The following is a 17,255-nucleotide window of genomic DNA, read 5'->3' as shown; positions in this document are numbered from 1 at the left end:
CACACGCCACTTCCCCCGCCCCCTCCATCCTTCCCTCCCTCCCTCCCAGTGGTCTCAGTGATTTGAAACAAACATTTCAGAAAATTTCTTTTGAGTATTTGTACATTCGAATCACTTTTTATACAATATATATATGAAACAAATATAACTGTTACCTCACCAGATATATTTTACAAAGTTTTGGGTATTTCTTGGACAGACTTAATATGTCTGCTAGGAATTGATTTTTTTAAATAGTACATTGTTTGGTAAGTTATCAGCAATATTATATACAATCTGATTAAAATACAGCTCCTCATTTTTACGATAGAATATTGAGGAGCTGTATTTTAATCAGGTTGCGATAAGCACACGTTACATTATATAATATATATATCCTACTACAATCATAAGTTCTGTCCTCACCGCTGCTTAACGTAGCGATTCGGTTGTAGCGGTTACTTCCCTTGAAGACGGTCAATAAATGGACGCATAAAAGTATTTAAAATCTAAAATATTCGAAAAGCCAAAAATGTTTTACAATTATTTTTTCACCATAATACATAATATATAATATTTATAACTGTATAAAAATTTCAATGGAATACAAATTCATGGTAGTATGCATTTAATAACTTATTATGTAAATATGTAAATTTTGTAAAACCATAGCTTACTGTGAAACAGAATCATTTATAGTGCCCTATGTACACATTGAAATCATACTTACCTGGTACAGGGGATACCGTGATCATCCAGGCGGTTCCCCCAGGTCGAGGCCCTTCCATTGCACTCCGGTCGGGCTGAACCCTGCGATAATCCCAAATGCGGATTACTCGGGGACGCTATTTTTTAGTGTGGGGGTCTGCGTTCGCGCTAACCCCTGACCATAAACAATTTAATATCAGAAATAAACCAACATAGAAACTGCATTACAATTGACAACACGATTTGAAACGCCACTTCACCCATGTGTGGTATGTTCAGACTCATTCACAGTTTCATCTCCCAAGCGCCAGGTACGTGAAGATCTGGCATAACATGTTTTAGATTCATTAAAAACTACAATACATGTTTTTGTGGCATCAAAACATCTAGATAACAATTGGTATAAGACAAAAGTACAATATCGTCAGCCTGTGTCGGACAAGTAACGTCACATCTTCTAACATTAGGGATGCGTTGAATTGCATAATTCTTCCAATAGATCATTGATAAATAATGTTGCAACCATGGTGATAATATACTACCCTGCCTAGTACCTTGCTCTATAAGGAACCAGTCAGAGACAAAACCTTTATACACAACCACACTTTACATATCATGATACTTTAAGGCTAAGATTTTAATAAACTTTATAGCAAACCCCTAATCATACATTTTTTATAAACAACCCATAGTGCCAATACAATCGAATGCTATAGCGGCATCAAGAAAACATGTAAATAATGTATAACTTTGTTCGTCAGCGTATGTATCATGTATCAAGAAAGAGGTCATTGTGCTGCTAAGACGCATCTTCGCTAGCCAAGGGGTGATCCGGTACGATCTACCTACTCTTCACTAGGTAGATCGTACCGGATCAACCCTTGGCTAGCGAAGATGCTAAGACGAGGCTGAAACCCATTCTGTAGCGGACTCAAAATAAAAAGGTTAGCGGACTCAAGTCTCAGAAGGAAACGTTTCTCAAAAACCTTTAGAGTGACAGGAAATAGTGATATCACTCAGTAGCTGTTTGGGTCACCCTTAGGCTTATTATTGCCCTTATACAGCGTACTTATAATGCCATTTTTTAAACATAAAGGAAAAACTCCAGAGAAACAATAGCATTAAATAACCTTGAAAGAATCAAGTATACTGTCCACCGTTTCAACCACAACCTTTCCATTCGGTTGTAGCGGTTACCTCCCTTGACGACGGTCAATAAATGGGACGCATAAAAGTATTTAAAATCGATAATTTATGAAAAGTCAAAAATATTTTAACAATTTATTTTTTACCATAATACATAATATATAATATTCATATCTGTATAAAAGTTTCAATGAAATACAAATTGATAGTAGTATGCATGCAATAACTTATTATGTAAATATGTAAATTTTGTAAAACCATAGCTTACTGTGAAACAGAATCATTTATAGTGCCCTATGTACACATTGAAATCATACTTACCTGGTACAGGGGATACCGTGATCATCCAGGCGGTTCCCCCAGGTCGAGGCCCTTCCATTGCACTCCGGTCGGGCTGAACCCTGCGATAATCCCAAATGCGGATTACTCGGGTACGCTATTTTTTAGTGTGGGGGTCTGCGTTCGCGCTAACCCCTGACCATAAACAATTCAATATTAGCTTTCGTTTTAAGTTGAAACCGCTCTCAAATTCATGCCACGACTTTATCATTTACTATTGATAAGACTAGTTGCAACGCTTTCTGAAGGGATTATCAGAATTGCGTCTTTGAGGTCGTTTTTCATAATTGAAGGGGATGAAGGTCCAAACGCCACTTCACCCCACTCCTTACCTCCCTAAAAACCGACCCTCAGTGGGCTAGGACAAATATTTAAAAAAAAAAAATGCTTATTTGTACGTTCAAGTCACTGGAAATAATTCTTATGCAATCTATATTACAACATTAATTTAAATGATAAATTGTTATATATGCGCCATGTTTATTTCATATAATGTATTGCATAAAAATCGATATAACTTGAAATCAATTTGTATGCAATTTTTATTTCACCATAGATAATTCTTAAATGATAAATCATATATTACATCATAATTGATTTCAAGTGACTCGAATGTAAATATACGAGTATATATCACTTAAGACAAAATACGATTACGTGCTAACGTAATACGCCATGTCAGATGAAAACTATACATAAAGTGAGTGGTATAATATATAACTTATCAAACATGTCACAGGGAGGAGTAAAAAATAGTATACGGATGGTTAATTTGCAATGGAATACTAACTTCTTTAATAAAATAATGTAATGAAGAAAAATGTGACTATCGACCACGACGAGACTCGAACTCGCAATCTTCCGATTCGAAGTCGGACGCCTTATCCATTAGGCCACGCGGTCCACATACAAATGAACAGATATTACGGTATTTAAACCTTTACATACAAAGTACATGTATACGCGACAATCAGTGTAAATAAAATAGATGATGAATCGATTAATGCTAACATATCTGTATACTACGTTTAACTTAAACTATTTATTTTCCATATAACTTACAAGGTTGATTATCAAGGATAAAGGGAGAATAATTCAGACAATATAACATATCATTTCCGAGTTACTTCCCTTCAATCAAACAAGCACGGGGGTTCGTTACAAATATGTACCTTACCCGGTCTTAGATTATCTAATTCCGTGGTATAACATATATTCGGGGGCATAGAGAGATAAAGCCCGGGCTTACACATAAAAATTCGGTGTGTGCCATTTGTCAAAAATGTAGCCACTGAAACAAAACAAAATATGACATCATGTTATAAAGATAATATCTTAATTGACCTTTGTATTAACTTAAGATATATGTTATACCTTCTTCAAGCCAAAATCACGTAACACTGATGCAAAAGGCTTACACATATCGATGGCCCTAGCTACGCCCCTGACATATATGTGTATTTTACATAGTTGTGACGAACCCCTGTGGTGAAAATTAGGTAGTGCCGCATCATTTTATTTTTTATTTTTGTCGACCTGTTCACATCACACTATTTCAGAGTGAAGCGTTAAAGTACATGCATATAATAGTATTTTGTAATGGTGCAAAATAAGAAATATATAAAAAGTTTTTTTACTCTTTTGATTCTTTTTGAATCATAATAAAATCTTCATACAAAAACAAGATACGATTGGATTTTGATCATTTGTCTTCTTTTTTATAATAGATTAACAATTTTGCGTCGACTTCTAGCTATGCTAACCAGGCGTTTAACAGCAGGTGTCAATTTAACTTGTTAAACGCAAATGACACGTGTACCACTTCCGTTATTAGTATAACGTCTATATAGCTTATTAAGATGTATGGGACAGATGTTCATTTTTTTTATCACATACTAATCTAGGCTAGGCGCTATACTATGACAGGCATATTCTTCCTGTAAGAAACTGTTTTTAAGACCTGATTATAAGTTAGACTTGGCTCAGCTGCCTTAATTTGATATAATAGCTAACACAATACTGGCATCGTCGCATTTCCACCTTCTGATTTACGTGAGAATTTTTTAAAAAAGTACTATTGTAAAAAACCGAGCATGTTTAAATTAATTCAGTTATTTAACGGACAAAACACAAATGAATTAGCAAAATTGGCCAAATACATTAAAGCTGCAAATTCAAGAAGAGCTTTATTNTATATATATATATATATATATATATATATATATATCATGTATATGTGTTACACTGATGAGTCGCAAGACTCAAAGTTAATAAAGAACTTGAACTTGAACCTTTGACGAATTTCGTTGTGGCATTTGATAAGCGTGTTTTTCAATTTCGACTGCACGACCCTACATATCCAGTCTTTAAGCTATGTACCCATTTAGTTCACTATGTAGTTCACTATGTGTACAGACACTTAAATACCACGATTATTATGAAATAACTACGGTACATTCTAAATGCATAACGTTTATGTGTACTGAAACGGGCGTGCCGGTATGACATGCACTACCTCTGCGTTCAAACCGGAGTTAGGATGAACTGCGTTAGGATGAACCGGAGTTAGGATGAACTGAGTTAGGATGAACCGGAGTTAGGATGAACTGAGTTAGGACGAACCGGAGTTAGGATGAACGGAGTTGAAGCAATTTATAAATAGGTAGAATAAATGTCCTAATAATGAAAGCATCGTCTACTTTCATTTTTAGGGTTCTCCGCTCAATCAGATTGCTTCCCTACACTACAGATCTTAATTTTAAATTACGAAACGAAATGCATGTCAACAATGCATCAATGCACCAAAAATATATGGAGAACCCATTTTCAACGGTGAAAATTACCCCATGGCACCGCATGTTTATTCATTTTTTATTAACATTGCGTTATTCCGATTATCACAGAGAAAATATTGGTATTGTTGTATAAATTAAGAAAGAAATAATGCCGCATTGTTCTAACGACCAGAAAAATCACAGAACAAGAACATTAAAAGTTAGTTCTGATTTCGTCTTAGTTGTTGTAATGAGTCTATAATGGCAAAGACTTTATTCTCATAAACTGATAACAGCGTAGAAAATAAACATTAATTAATTGTGTCAATTATAACCTTGACCATTTTAACTAGTGAGACTAATTTCTCAATAGAATAGAGTATTGAACTTAAGTATACTAGGTCTTTCAATATAGTATTTGGATAAAAAAAATCCTCATATAAAGTAAAATTTGACGGTTGTTACAATTAATCATAAACGAAATCCATCTGCGATTTCATTAAGGTTACAAAGATTACAGATTCTTCCTTCTCCAGGGATGTTATTCCCCCGCCGTAATCTATTGGTCATATATCATTACATATTCTAAATTTACAATAGACATTATCTTTTTTATAGACAGATATTGAAAATGGACAACCCCACACCCCTCCCTCCCACACAGAGGCGTAGTATATCATACAGATGACTTTATACGCCTCTGCTACCTCGTGATCTCATACATCGAGGTTTTTTCACCGTTAAAATGTCTGGAAATAAATAAAAGGAGGATGGGGGTGGGGGGGGGGGGTGGCTCTTTCCCCACCCTTAGTAATTTTGATTTAATTTTAATGGACGAAGGCGGCTGAAAGGCTTTATGTCATATCAACAAATATTTAACAAATAATTCATAGGAGTGTCAATAACAGAATAATAAATATGTAAAACATAATCTTATTGTGTTTCACGCATCATGGTTTTTTTCCTTTAAAATGTTTATCAGTTAAAATTCCAATTAAACCCCCCAGTCTGTTTGAGTATACTTTTTTGCTATGTCCTGTATCGTAATTACGTCAGATATGTATTAGGACCTATCACAACAGGTCAAACATGTACACATACAACTGTCCGTCCCTTAAACCTGAATCACCGAATACCGTCACAATTTAATAACCACGTGCTTGGACTTTTTCTGTAGGTATTGCAACACCGCACGCGATATTTAACTAATGAGGGTAACATGGGATATATGTGTAACATTCTGGAAGGTTTATTTTTGTAATTGATAACACATACACAACTTTGTATGTCACTGATATCATAATTAGAACAATTAATATAATTCAAAATCTTGCTTTGGGTACGTATTTTGTTCACGCTTTTGGTATAGACTTCCGTTATTTCGGGAACTCAGACTGAGTAATAGGGATTACCAACGATGGTTATTCTTCCAGAAAACTGTAACTGCATTCCAGGTAACATCTTTGTCCATAAATTATAGCAGTTTATAAATAAGTATACAGAAAGCGTCTATTTTATAGTACGTTAGTGACATTGAAATATCTATTCTGTCTGGGTGTGCTTTATGTCAACTCACGGAATTAGATGTTGTCAACTTAACTTCCAATGTATCACTACCTCACATCCGTTAAAAAACAAAAAATCCGAAAAACAACAAATAAAAAGTACAATCATTGCTATTCAATCCGATTTCCCCCTTTTGTGGCCTCATCGCGTACTCCTCGTGACGTATTCCAATAAATAATAGTCTCGTGACGTTTACCCAAGTCCCAAATCATTCCGCAATACATATAGTCCGTACTGCCGAAGTCAGTCAGACATTAATACAGCTTTGTCCCAGAGTACTTTAGGCATAATATCGGAACTTTTAAATTATATTAGTATATAATATTTTTCTACAGCCTGTCATCTGAAAATCTTAAAGATTGAAAATTTGTTTTTGCGGAGCTGTTGATCAAGATCTGTGCTCATTACTGACGTCGAAGAGTGTCAGTGTAAAGGAATTTCGTGTTGTGTGGACTGTTGCTTCGTTTGTCAACCAACAACCGTCAAAATGGTGGAAGGAGGCATGAAATGTGTCAAACTGCTTCTGTTTGCTTTTAATTTTATATTCGTGGTAAGTTGTTGTTTAAAATTGGTGGTATGATGTGAACATACGGTAACCCTCCGCCCGAGCTTTTTACTGTGTGTATTCGGGAATGACAGCTGAAGACAAGGACTCCTTACTGTGCTAGCGACAAAATATTTAAAATCAGTCACTATCCAGGAATATGTAATATTTATAATATAGCAAACGTTGTGTTTTGTTTATAATATCTCGGGGATCGGTGTGTTCGTCTACAGGTTTTACGTACGTGGCAAATTGGTTTTTCGGTTTAGGGAGGTGCCAGAAAGGAGTGCCTGAAAAATGTTAGGATTTTAAATTGGAATGTTTCTGTTATAGAATATAAACACATGTCTAAAGCGTTATTTTGTGTAAACGATAAGAAACTTTTGTGGCCCATTTAAAACTTGAGTTCTCGCAAATTTATGTCCCGGCAACCTCCGCTGACAGTTTGCTATATAAATGTTGTATGTGTACCACTAGCTAGCTATCCATTGTCACCATTAGGATCTATCTATACAGGTGGAGGACAAAATGGCGTTATAAATCCCTCGAATGTCTGGAGCTGAGTGCAGTTTTCGAAACCTTCATGTTATTGCTACGGTTGAAGTCATGGAACTAAGGAAAACTTGTTAACTAGACTTTTAAAAAAATAATGTCTAGACCTACTGCAGTAAATCAATGAAAGTTGAAAGGGAAATTATCCAAAATTTTCCTCTTTTATATAGGAAGTGAAAGTACAGTAAAGTGAATTCAATGGGAGTATAAAATCGAATCTGGCCCTCGTGAGAAAATTACACTTATTAATTGTGCTATGGTATACACAATTTCAAACACCTGTTGATTTGTTTTATTCAGAAAGAGTAGTATATTCTTTTTATGAATAAATCATTAACCAGTTTAAACTGACACAAACTTTCTGACGAGAAACCTCACCATCCCTTATAAATCCTTTATAAGGTGGACTTTAACAATTTAATCTTTGAAATGTAATAAGAAATATATACAGAATAGGTTTCATTTCTAGCTTGTGCTGATCTCTTCCATATAGCCCCCAATGTAAATCGGTATAACGCTAGAGAAAAAGTGCACAACCAGCCCAGGATTTGAACCAAGTATCTCTGGAACACCAGATAAACACTAACCAATTGAGCTTAGTATAGACCTGGGCCGTTTCAGTTTATCGCAGTCCAAACGGTTAAACCTGTAGGACCAGAGTTTATGATTCAGGCGAGCCTTGCAAGGCCTGCATAAACATTTGCAGGTCAACCAGGATTTATACCCAAAAATGTTCCGCATAAACACACAGGCCCCTGCTCTCTTGCATTTGAACCGGTCCCACTCTACTCAGGCCCCGTTCCAATACACTCCTCCTTTTTCCAAGTCCTTTCCCCCTAAGACGACACTATTTACAAACAGGTTCAGATGTGATGCCTAGCCAAGTGTACACCTAGTTCTTATAAGAATGGATGCAAAATTGGTCAAAGGCACCACTGCATCAGGATAGGGAAAAAATGCATAGCCAGACTGGGAAATGAACCCGGGACCACTCGACTCTAAACACTCTATCCAACTGAACTACCTGGTCACTGGCAATTCATCCAGTCAGGCTTCGCTACAATAATAGACATGTACAACTCCATGTATCATTATTATTTTCATTTGTGCATATATAGTAATTAGGGTAAATAGATGGTTAACCTTGGTGTAATTGTACTGCAGTATTTTTCTTTTGGTACAAGTTACAGCATTACTAGCCCTCCTCCACAGGGTCACGTTTTTTGAGGCCTAAGAACACTGGGCAGTTGCCAAGCACTTCATGCAGGTCGTTGTTTTTTTATTTGGGTACTACAGCTCTCCTCCACCACGAAAACCTGGCACGTTCTTAAAATACCATAGCTGTTAATTTAATTTGATATAAAACACAAACAAACCAAATGTTATAGATTTGACAGTTTAATACTACAACTTCTAGAGTGGATTATACCTTGTAAATAGCGTATAAATAATTAGATTATCAGATTATAGAGATACACTTAGAACTGTTGTTACATAAACAAAATCACTAAAATTATAAAATTGCAGTCATGAATATGATGAAACTTTGAATTTCACATGGGGTAGATGTAAATCCCTGATATACTTCATAAGTGAATATCGTGCTATACTTACATGCGTTATGAAAGATAGCCGTCCCGACCTGATCATATTTTACATGTATATAACAGTACAGATATGATCATCACAAATGTGTACATATGCTCCTCTGTAGGGCTGGAAAAAAAGTTTAAAATCCAATGAATAGGACTTGGTTCACTGAACACAGGGAAGCAGCAATACAAAGGAAAGACCATGAAACGCACAAAAGCGTTTTAAATCTACGCACAAAAGCGTTTTAAATCTGTTTCAAAAACTTTGGAGAATATCACTTTGTGTAAAATATGAAAAGTTCTTCAAAACATGTAGGTATACCTCACTTCTATAATATGATACTGGTCTCAAATATCTTCCTTTAATTTAGATTTAATTTTTACAAAAGGTATTCCCGTGATGACCAAAGAAATTCTGATTTTTTTTCAGCAATTCAAATTATATGTTGGACATTTTATTCTAATACAAAGAAAACTTCCTTGTGTAAAAAGTCCATTTAACTCAATTCACCCCTGAAGACATTTACACTCGGACCAGGTAATGGGCAGATCTGAGTTGTGCGGGTTACCTGGTGGACCGACAGTCTTTAACCCTTAGCTTTCACCCCTTTGTAACTTTAGTAAAACTCTTCCATGCTTTGATCTGGATGTCAGTCCATTATGGTCCACAGTGGTCAAAGGGTTAAACTGTCAAGCCCAGAGATAAAAATGTCATCTTACCATGACAGTAAAAGATCCAGTTCAGTTCAAGCTAATTAAACCTGGCTGTACATTAGTGACTTTCAAATGGCTTTCATCTGAGTCATCCTTGCGTTTGTACTTGTTTATAAATACTGGTGACAACGAGGAATGTGACCAGCGCTATTCCATGAATGAAGAACCTAGCTATTGTACATGTGTATTGGTAGTATATGTTCCAGACTTCTCACTATCTAATTGATATGAGACAATTCTTCTCCCAGAGTTTCATTTGAAGCATTTTGAACAAGCTGTTATTTGAAATAATCTAATACATTAGAAAAAACATGACCAAGATATCTTAACATTTGAACAAATTTTAAGAAAGGGGGGTAAAATGATAAATTGTGAAAACAAAAACTTGAGTTTGTTGAACCTGCAGGGACATATAAATAATGTTTGGCCTAACTGGTTATATAGTTATGATTCATGTAAAACCGAAACAACGTTGCATTATTTATGCATACACTGGGTCTATTTCCTTGTTTGATACTTACCTATCTTGTTAAGTCATAGTTAACTTAACTACTTTTGGGCAGTTGCCAGTGTAAAAATTACATGAATCCCCATATACTATACATGTATAACACCAGCTGCCTATTAAAAAGTGTTATCAGGCCATCAACGATAAATTAGAAAAAAATCTTTATTTAATTAACCTGTTAGGCCAAACATGAAAAAATCTTGTTTCCGCTTACCCTACCTACCCTAGATTTGTGTGCCTACACTTAATTTTCTATTGGCATTTAGTGATATATGCACTGTTTAAGTCAGAACTCCTACTCTATAGAAGCATCGTAAAAACATTCCCCCCCCCCCCAAAACAATTATTGCCGACCTATCGACCCTATTTTTTTCTGAGAATGATATATAGCAGAAACACAAGAAATGTTCTTTTTGTCTTGGGGATGTAAAAACATCCAAAATGGCTAAATGGCACAATAGTATAGCTTCAGAATGACACTCCTGAAAATGAAGATATGGATTGTTAGCTGTTTTGTATATAATAGTGCTAGTTTATTGATTCCCCTCTGTATTTTTTCTGTCACAGCTGTTCATTGTTGCTGTCATACGATGTCTAAGTTTATCATGTCGGTGTCTACACGATACATATGTACAACATAAATCTCTTTACATGCAACATTTGTACCAGCATTATATTGAATATGTACTTGTATAGACATTAGATTACATTTCTGTATATATGTACAGCATATATAGACCTATTGGACATCTTTAATGTGTGTACATCATTTCTGGCACTGAGTGGTACAGCTAGCTCTATTTTTGTATAAAAAAAAATAATTAAAAACAAATCAAGAACAGGGTTTTTGGGAAATGGACCCTGGTATGAAAATTTGAATTGGGAAAATCAATATACCAACTCTAAATACATGAAATTAGATTGTTAAACTTTTATCTAAGCCTGTCGCTATGACCACGTGATTGTTTAACTTTTATCTAAGCCTGTCGTTATGACAACATATCATTCTGACCTTCCTAAATATGCTGCTGTATTTTGAGAACATTGTCAATAGAGAGTTAGCAATTTTAAAGAGGTGAATTTGGAAAAATCAGACACTTTTATCAGTTGAGAATGGGTCCTTTAAATAGGGTACTACCTAAAAATGTACTCTGATGAACCTCTGAAGAAGGTTCTTAAGTTATTTTTTGTGAAGTTTTGTTGACATTCTATTTGTTGGTCACTCGGGTGTTAAAATAATATAAACTATTTATTTAACAACAGTTATGAAACAAGTTATTTCAACTTATATCAATCACTTTTGTTGGGCCAGATGTTAGCGCACGGGAGGTCTTAATGTGGGAAAACCAGAGAACCCAGAGACAACCCATGTGGTCAGGCAGGTGATCCCATACCTTTTCATGTCCAATTGGGGAATCAAACCCTGGCCGCCTTGGTGAAAGACCAGTGCTATCCACTGCGCCACCCGACCACCCTTGGTTGTTACTTAATATCCTGACCCTATTTTGTAAGTTGAAAATTTCAGTTGTTATATTTTGTTTTGTTTTCCAGGTGGTAGGATGCGTTCTGATTGGAGTAGGAACATACATCCAAGTACAGTTCAAGGACTATTTAAACTTCGTAGAAGGACAGTTTAGTTCTGCCGCAGCACTCCTCATCGCTGTCGGTGTCATCATCTTCTTCATCGCTGCTTTTGGCTGCTGTGGAGCATGGAAGGAAAATTATGTCTGTGTTATGATCGTAAGTACATGTGGTTTGACTGACATGGTGATAGCAGGTAAATTGAAAGTTGTCCTGGCAACATACATCTGCCTTTCCATGGGTTCGTCCATGTATCGTCATGGTTATACAGTCGGCTATCTTCTACTGTGGATACATAGCGGATGAGTATTACAGAAGTGCAGTGTTAATCCAATGTAGGTCACTGTGACCTATATTTTCTACTTTGCTGACTTTGGTTAAACTTTGTATTGAGATCTGTTTCTATTAAAATGGTAGCTTTACAGTCATACATGTTCTTCAAACAATTTGTAGTGCTGCCTATTATTAAATACGCTACACGTCCTTCTCAAACATCTCCGTAAACCCAACACCCTGTAAAACTTGAGTTAACTAGTACTTGATACTTGAAAGAAAAAAAAAAGAAAAAAAATGTATAAATCCACATAATATGTCAAAAAAATGACAAAAGATAGGAGAAATAAAATTCACAACAAAATTAAGAATTTCTTAGTTTAAAAAAATGTAAAAACATTTTTAGTAGATTTTTGTTATACCTGCAGTAAGCTGATTATTTTAAGTAGGTTATTTTTGCTCTTTAGCTTTCAAGTAGTACTCGTGTTTTAATATTAAATTTTTCACAATTCTCACTTTTAAGATTTTGATAGTGTTGTTATAATAATATGTTCTGATCACCATCAGTTTTGATGATTGTATGAAATGTATTAGATCATTTATGACATTTTAGTAATAACACAGGTTTGCAGATCATGAGTGTTAAGCACACCTGTATGCCAGTAATTATAATTCCATTGTCTTGTCCATTTTTATGCTTTAGAATTATAAAAAGTCATCGGTTTCAGACAAGGCCGAAAAATATTCAACCCCGGTAATGAATGAAATTATATTTCTAATTGATGGATCATTTACTTTATAGTTTTCTGTACTGCTGGGAATCGTCTTCATCCTGGAGATCGCAGGAGGCATTGCCGGCTATGTTCTCCACGACAAAGTGGAAGATGGGGTCAAGACATTAATGAACGACTCAATGAAACGCTACGATGCTGACCCCACAATCTGGGATTTGGTCCAAAAAGACTTCAAATGCTGTGGTACAAACAGCTCAGAAGATTGGAAAAACGTTAACAATGGCACTGTCCCCGCTTCCTGCTGTCCGCCAGATGGAACCTGTGATGGGAAAGGAAGCGGAGTTTACTCTGTTGTAAGTTCGACTATAAGAGCAATGTTTACACAGACCATTTTAGGGGTGGTGGATCTATCAAACTTGACATATAAGAGGTTTTACTTTAATGTGACAAATGAGGATCATTATTGAGAGGTTTTACTGTACAGTAATAAATGAGGGGCATTATATAGAGGTTTTACTGTGTAATAATAACACAATAATGTACAATATTTATAAAGCACCCTCTTTAAATTGCTAAATTTCTTATGCTATAAAATGACAAACAAAGGTGTTTAATAGAGGTTTTACAGTAATGTAACAAACGCCGGGGACTATTTAGAGGTTTTTGTACAGTAATAAATGAGGGGCATTGTATAGTGGTTTTACAGTTTAGCAATAATATAATTATAATGTAAATTTTTATAGTGCCCTATATAATTTGCAAAATTGTTCTAAGGCACTTAAAGTGCTTTATAGGGATAAACAAAGAGCATTTTATAGAGCGTTTACGGTGCAGTGACAAATGAGGGGCATTGTATAGAGGTTTTACTTTATGTTGATAAATGAAGGGCATTATATAGAGGTTTTACTTAATTTTGACAAATGAGGGGCGTGATATAGAGGTTTACTAGTTATCTCTGACCATTTTCAAGTCTTCCTACCTCACCATTATGACTTATGTTTCTTTTTTTTTGATTAGTCGCAATGCACCAACGTCCGGTCTTAATTAACTCCATAGATACTACATGGATACAGCGCTAGAAATATGGTGTATTCACTGATCACAAGGTAGTCATGCAAATAATCTCTTTGTTTTAGGGATGTCTGGATGCCTTCGTCGACTGGGTAAAGGATAAGATCTTCATCGTTGGCGGTGTTGGAATCGGGCTGGCTTTTGTACAGGTAAGTTAACTGGCTGAAGGATAAAATCCTGTGTTACAATCATGTTGGGAGTATTTACCTGAGCTATGTACTAAACTGATCTCGCCTAACTGCCCTCTGACAAAAAATGATTTTTCTAATTCAGAAAATAGAAGAAGAAACTATGTAAACAGTAACCAATGAAAATGAATTTTAAATTTGCTGCCTAAACACATGAAAATATTAGCCCCGACAAATGATCATCGTATAAACTTTCCACCTCCATTGCTGGTTCAGTCCGAAATAGAAAAATAAAATCTGTTTATGATTTATCTCTATACTTAATTTGATTACCGGTACTTTACAGCATAGGTCAGTGTCGTGCATCAGAACTTTAAAGTTTTCTTTGAAAGAAAAAAAAATCTTCAATTGAAGAAAAGTAAAATGGATTTAATACAGAAATCTAATTAAATTTGTCACCACTGCCTGGCTAGGATTAGGGATTGAAATTTAGCCGCATTCTGAACGGAAAATACAGGGGTATGTTCCCAACGTTTCCTTAATTCCCTCAGTTTGAAAGCATTTGATGTAATTTCAGGTTCAACAGTAGGGTTAAGTATAGGTAATTTAAGATGATTACCAAACTTAAATTTATTATATTTATTACTAAACTGTGCATCTGTCGTAATTTAATTATTAATGTAACAAATGTATGACCAATGAACCCTAATATACAAATTGTACTTAAAACTCATTCAGATTTCCTCAGGTTTTACTTAGCACACCAACATACCCGGTCTCCTGCATACACAATGCAAGCATACATACACTACACACAGGAGGCACGTCCTTAAATCACCTTAGCTGTTAACAGGACGTTAAACAAAATTAAACCAAACCAAACTTGTAATGATTTATTTTACTTTGTAGATTGTTGGTATCCTGTTTGCCTGTTGCTTTGGCCGAGCTCTAAAGAAGGAGTATGAAGTTGTGTAAAACTAACATCACACGATAAAGGAGAAACATGCTGGACCAATGAGGCATTCTGTTACATCTGCTGCCCAAAAATGAAGTTCCTGGGAGGGCGTTATCAACAATCCAATCTCTGCTGATGTGTAGAAAGTTATAACATTTTTGTGATGGGGCTAAAACTAAATTTTCAGGCATGTTTTTCGTGAAATTCATGCTAACTTCTTAATTCTTCATCTTTCCACACATCATTTCTTCAATCAATTCACAAGGAACGTTTGATATCAAATTATGGTGCATGTCATTTGAAGGAATTTATTTTTTCCAGATATATTTTGAATTTAAGTAGAATTTAATGAGATTTACCTATATGTTCAACAAAAATATTTTTAACTCTTGTGATAAGACATCATTTCATCATCAGGCATTTGCTGACATCGTATCATTTATTGTGAAACAAATGCTTGTGGAATACTTTCAAAAATCAAATCCAAGCGTGGAGGTGAAGAAAAGTATTCTTGTTTTCGTTGAGACATTTAATCATCATAAACTATTTTCTGTCGTAGTAATCTTGCGTATTTGACCTTGTCCTAGGTCACTGTCAGAGGTTGAGGGATACAATTTACCACATATTACTAACAATGTATTTTATTACACTGCAAATGTAGCTGGACAATATCTGTAGATTGTAATGGATAGGACAAGCCTTACAATGTTGTTGTCAGGACAATGACCTTCAAGATTGGTTCAAGGTCAAAATGTTGACACGACATTTCAGATAGAAGGATAAGATGGACGATCAAGGTTGAAAAATCAAAATTGACATTCACGTTTATAAAAGGTTGAATATCGTAACAGATATTTAAACATTGACACAAGTCAAATGACTTTCAAAGTTGAAAGGTCGACCATGGTTGACAATGATGAATCCTATCATCTTTGACCTGTTTAGAGGGCCCATTATCTGTTGTCATCCTTTTTTATTTGTAATTTGCTATATTTTCTGTTAGTAAAAGCAATTAAAATGCTTAAAGTTTCAGCTTGTGTTTGTTTTTAGTTGCATTATTTGTTGTTTTTCATGAATTCCCTTATTTTGATTAACACTTAAAAGCCTTATCTGATGTACCATTGCCACACTATTCCATTAATTTGCTCTGTAAAACTGGGCCAATTTTCTTGCGAAATCTTTGTGTTTTGTTCTTTCTTAATTTCTCTTCCTATTTGGTGGAGTCCAGGCACTCGTCTTTGTATGACCGTAGGTGTTGCGAGGACGATAGTGTAGTTAAGGCCCTCGTCTTTGTGTGCCCGTAGCTGTTGCGAGGACGATAGTGTAGTTAAGCCACTCGTCTTTGTATGACCGTAGGTGTTGCGAGGACGTTAGTGTAATTAAGGCACTTGTCTTTGTATGACCGTAGGTGTTGCGAGGACGATAGAGTAGTTAAGGCACTCGTCTTTGTATGACCGTAGGTGTTGCGAGGACGTTAGTGGAGTTAAGGCACTCGTCTTTGTATGACCGTAGGTGTTGCGAGGACGTTAAACCTTTTACCACTGTAGACCATAATGGACTTATCCAGATCAATGCATGGTAGAGTTTACTAAAGTTACATAGGGGTGAAAGGGTTGGACCCCATGGAAACCAAAAAAAACGCGTTGTTGTAAGATTGATATATTCAGGAACTGTTGTACGTTGATCTGTTAAACATAATCTTGTGCCTATTTTCTTAGTTCTGAACTTGACATTTACCAATATATATATATATATATATATATATACCAACAGAAAAATCAAATTTCAACGGAAACTGCTATAATAAAGTCTACATATTGGAAGTAGTGTAAGCTGATGGCATGTAGCTGTTATGAAGTTTTAGTTTAACCAATAGGACCTGTCGTGCTGTTTAGAAGTTTTAGTTTAGCTAATAGGACCTGTCGTGCTGTTTAGAAGTTTTAGATTAACCAATAGGACCTGTCGTGCTGTTTAGTGGATCATTTGATGAACTGTAGGTTCAACAGGTGGTCATAACCGCTTATGTTTTGATTCGACACATCAAACCTTGGGTAAATTGCTACACATTTGTTATACATGTATAGTAGACGG

The 17,255-nt window shown here is 35.4% G+C and overlaps 1 protein-coding gene and 1 non-coding gene across 2 annotated transcripts; one reads left to right on the top strand and one right to left on the bottom strand.

Moving 5' to 3' along the window:
- Positions 1-3,002: 3,002 nt before the first annotated feature.
- Positions 3,003-3,075, bottom strand: Trnar-ucg. Its single transcript has one exon. It is a non-coding gene; the product is annotated as a tRNA-Arg (tRNA).
- A 3,655-nt stretch (positions 3,076-6,730) lies between these two features.
- On the top strand, positions 6,731-16,196 carry LOC110442982 (CD63 antigen-like). Its single transcript, XM_021486886.1, has 5 exons — positions 6,731-7,062; positions 11,974-12,162; positions 13,079-13,363; positions 14,147-14,230; positions 15,119-16,196. Exons 1-5 carry the CDS (start codon positions 7,000-7,002, stop codon positions 15,182-15,184), a joined length of 687 nt encoding a protein of 228 aa, XP_021342561.1. The 5' UTR covers positions 6,731-6,999; the 3' UTR covers positions 15,185-16,196.
- Positions 16,197-17,255: the final 1,059 nt, after the last annotated feature.

Source organism: Mizuhopecten yessoensis, unplaced genomic scaffold (genome assembly GCF_002113885.1).
Source record: "Mizuhopecten yessoensis strain PY_sf001 unplaced genomic scaffold, ASM211388v2 scaffold716315, whole genome shotgun sequence".
Lineage (NCBI taxonomy): Eukaryota > Metazoa > Mollusca > Bivalvia > Pectinida > Pectinidae > Mizuhopecten > Mizuhopecten yessoensis.
Note: the sequence above shows the minus strand (reverse complement) of the source record. Positions and strands in the feature narration are given on the sequence as shown.

Coding starts and splice junctions, on each gene's coding strand:
- LOC110442982 (XM_021486886.1), top strand. CDS start 7,000: ATGGTGGAAGGAGGCATGAAATGTGTCAAACTGCTTCTGTTTGCTTTT. Junction 7,063..11,973: donor CTTTTAATTTTATATTCGTG/GTAAGTTGTTGT, acceptor TTTGTTTTCCAG/GTGGTAGGATGCGTTCTGAT. Junction 13,364..14,146: donor GAAGCGGAGTTTACTCTGTT/GTAAGTTCGACT, acceptor TCTTTGTTTTAG/GGATGTCTGGATGCCTTCGT.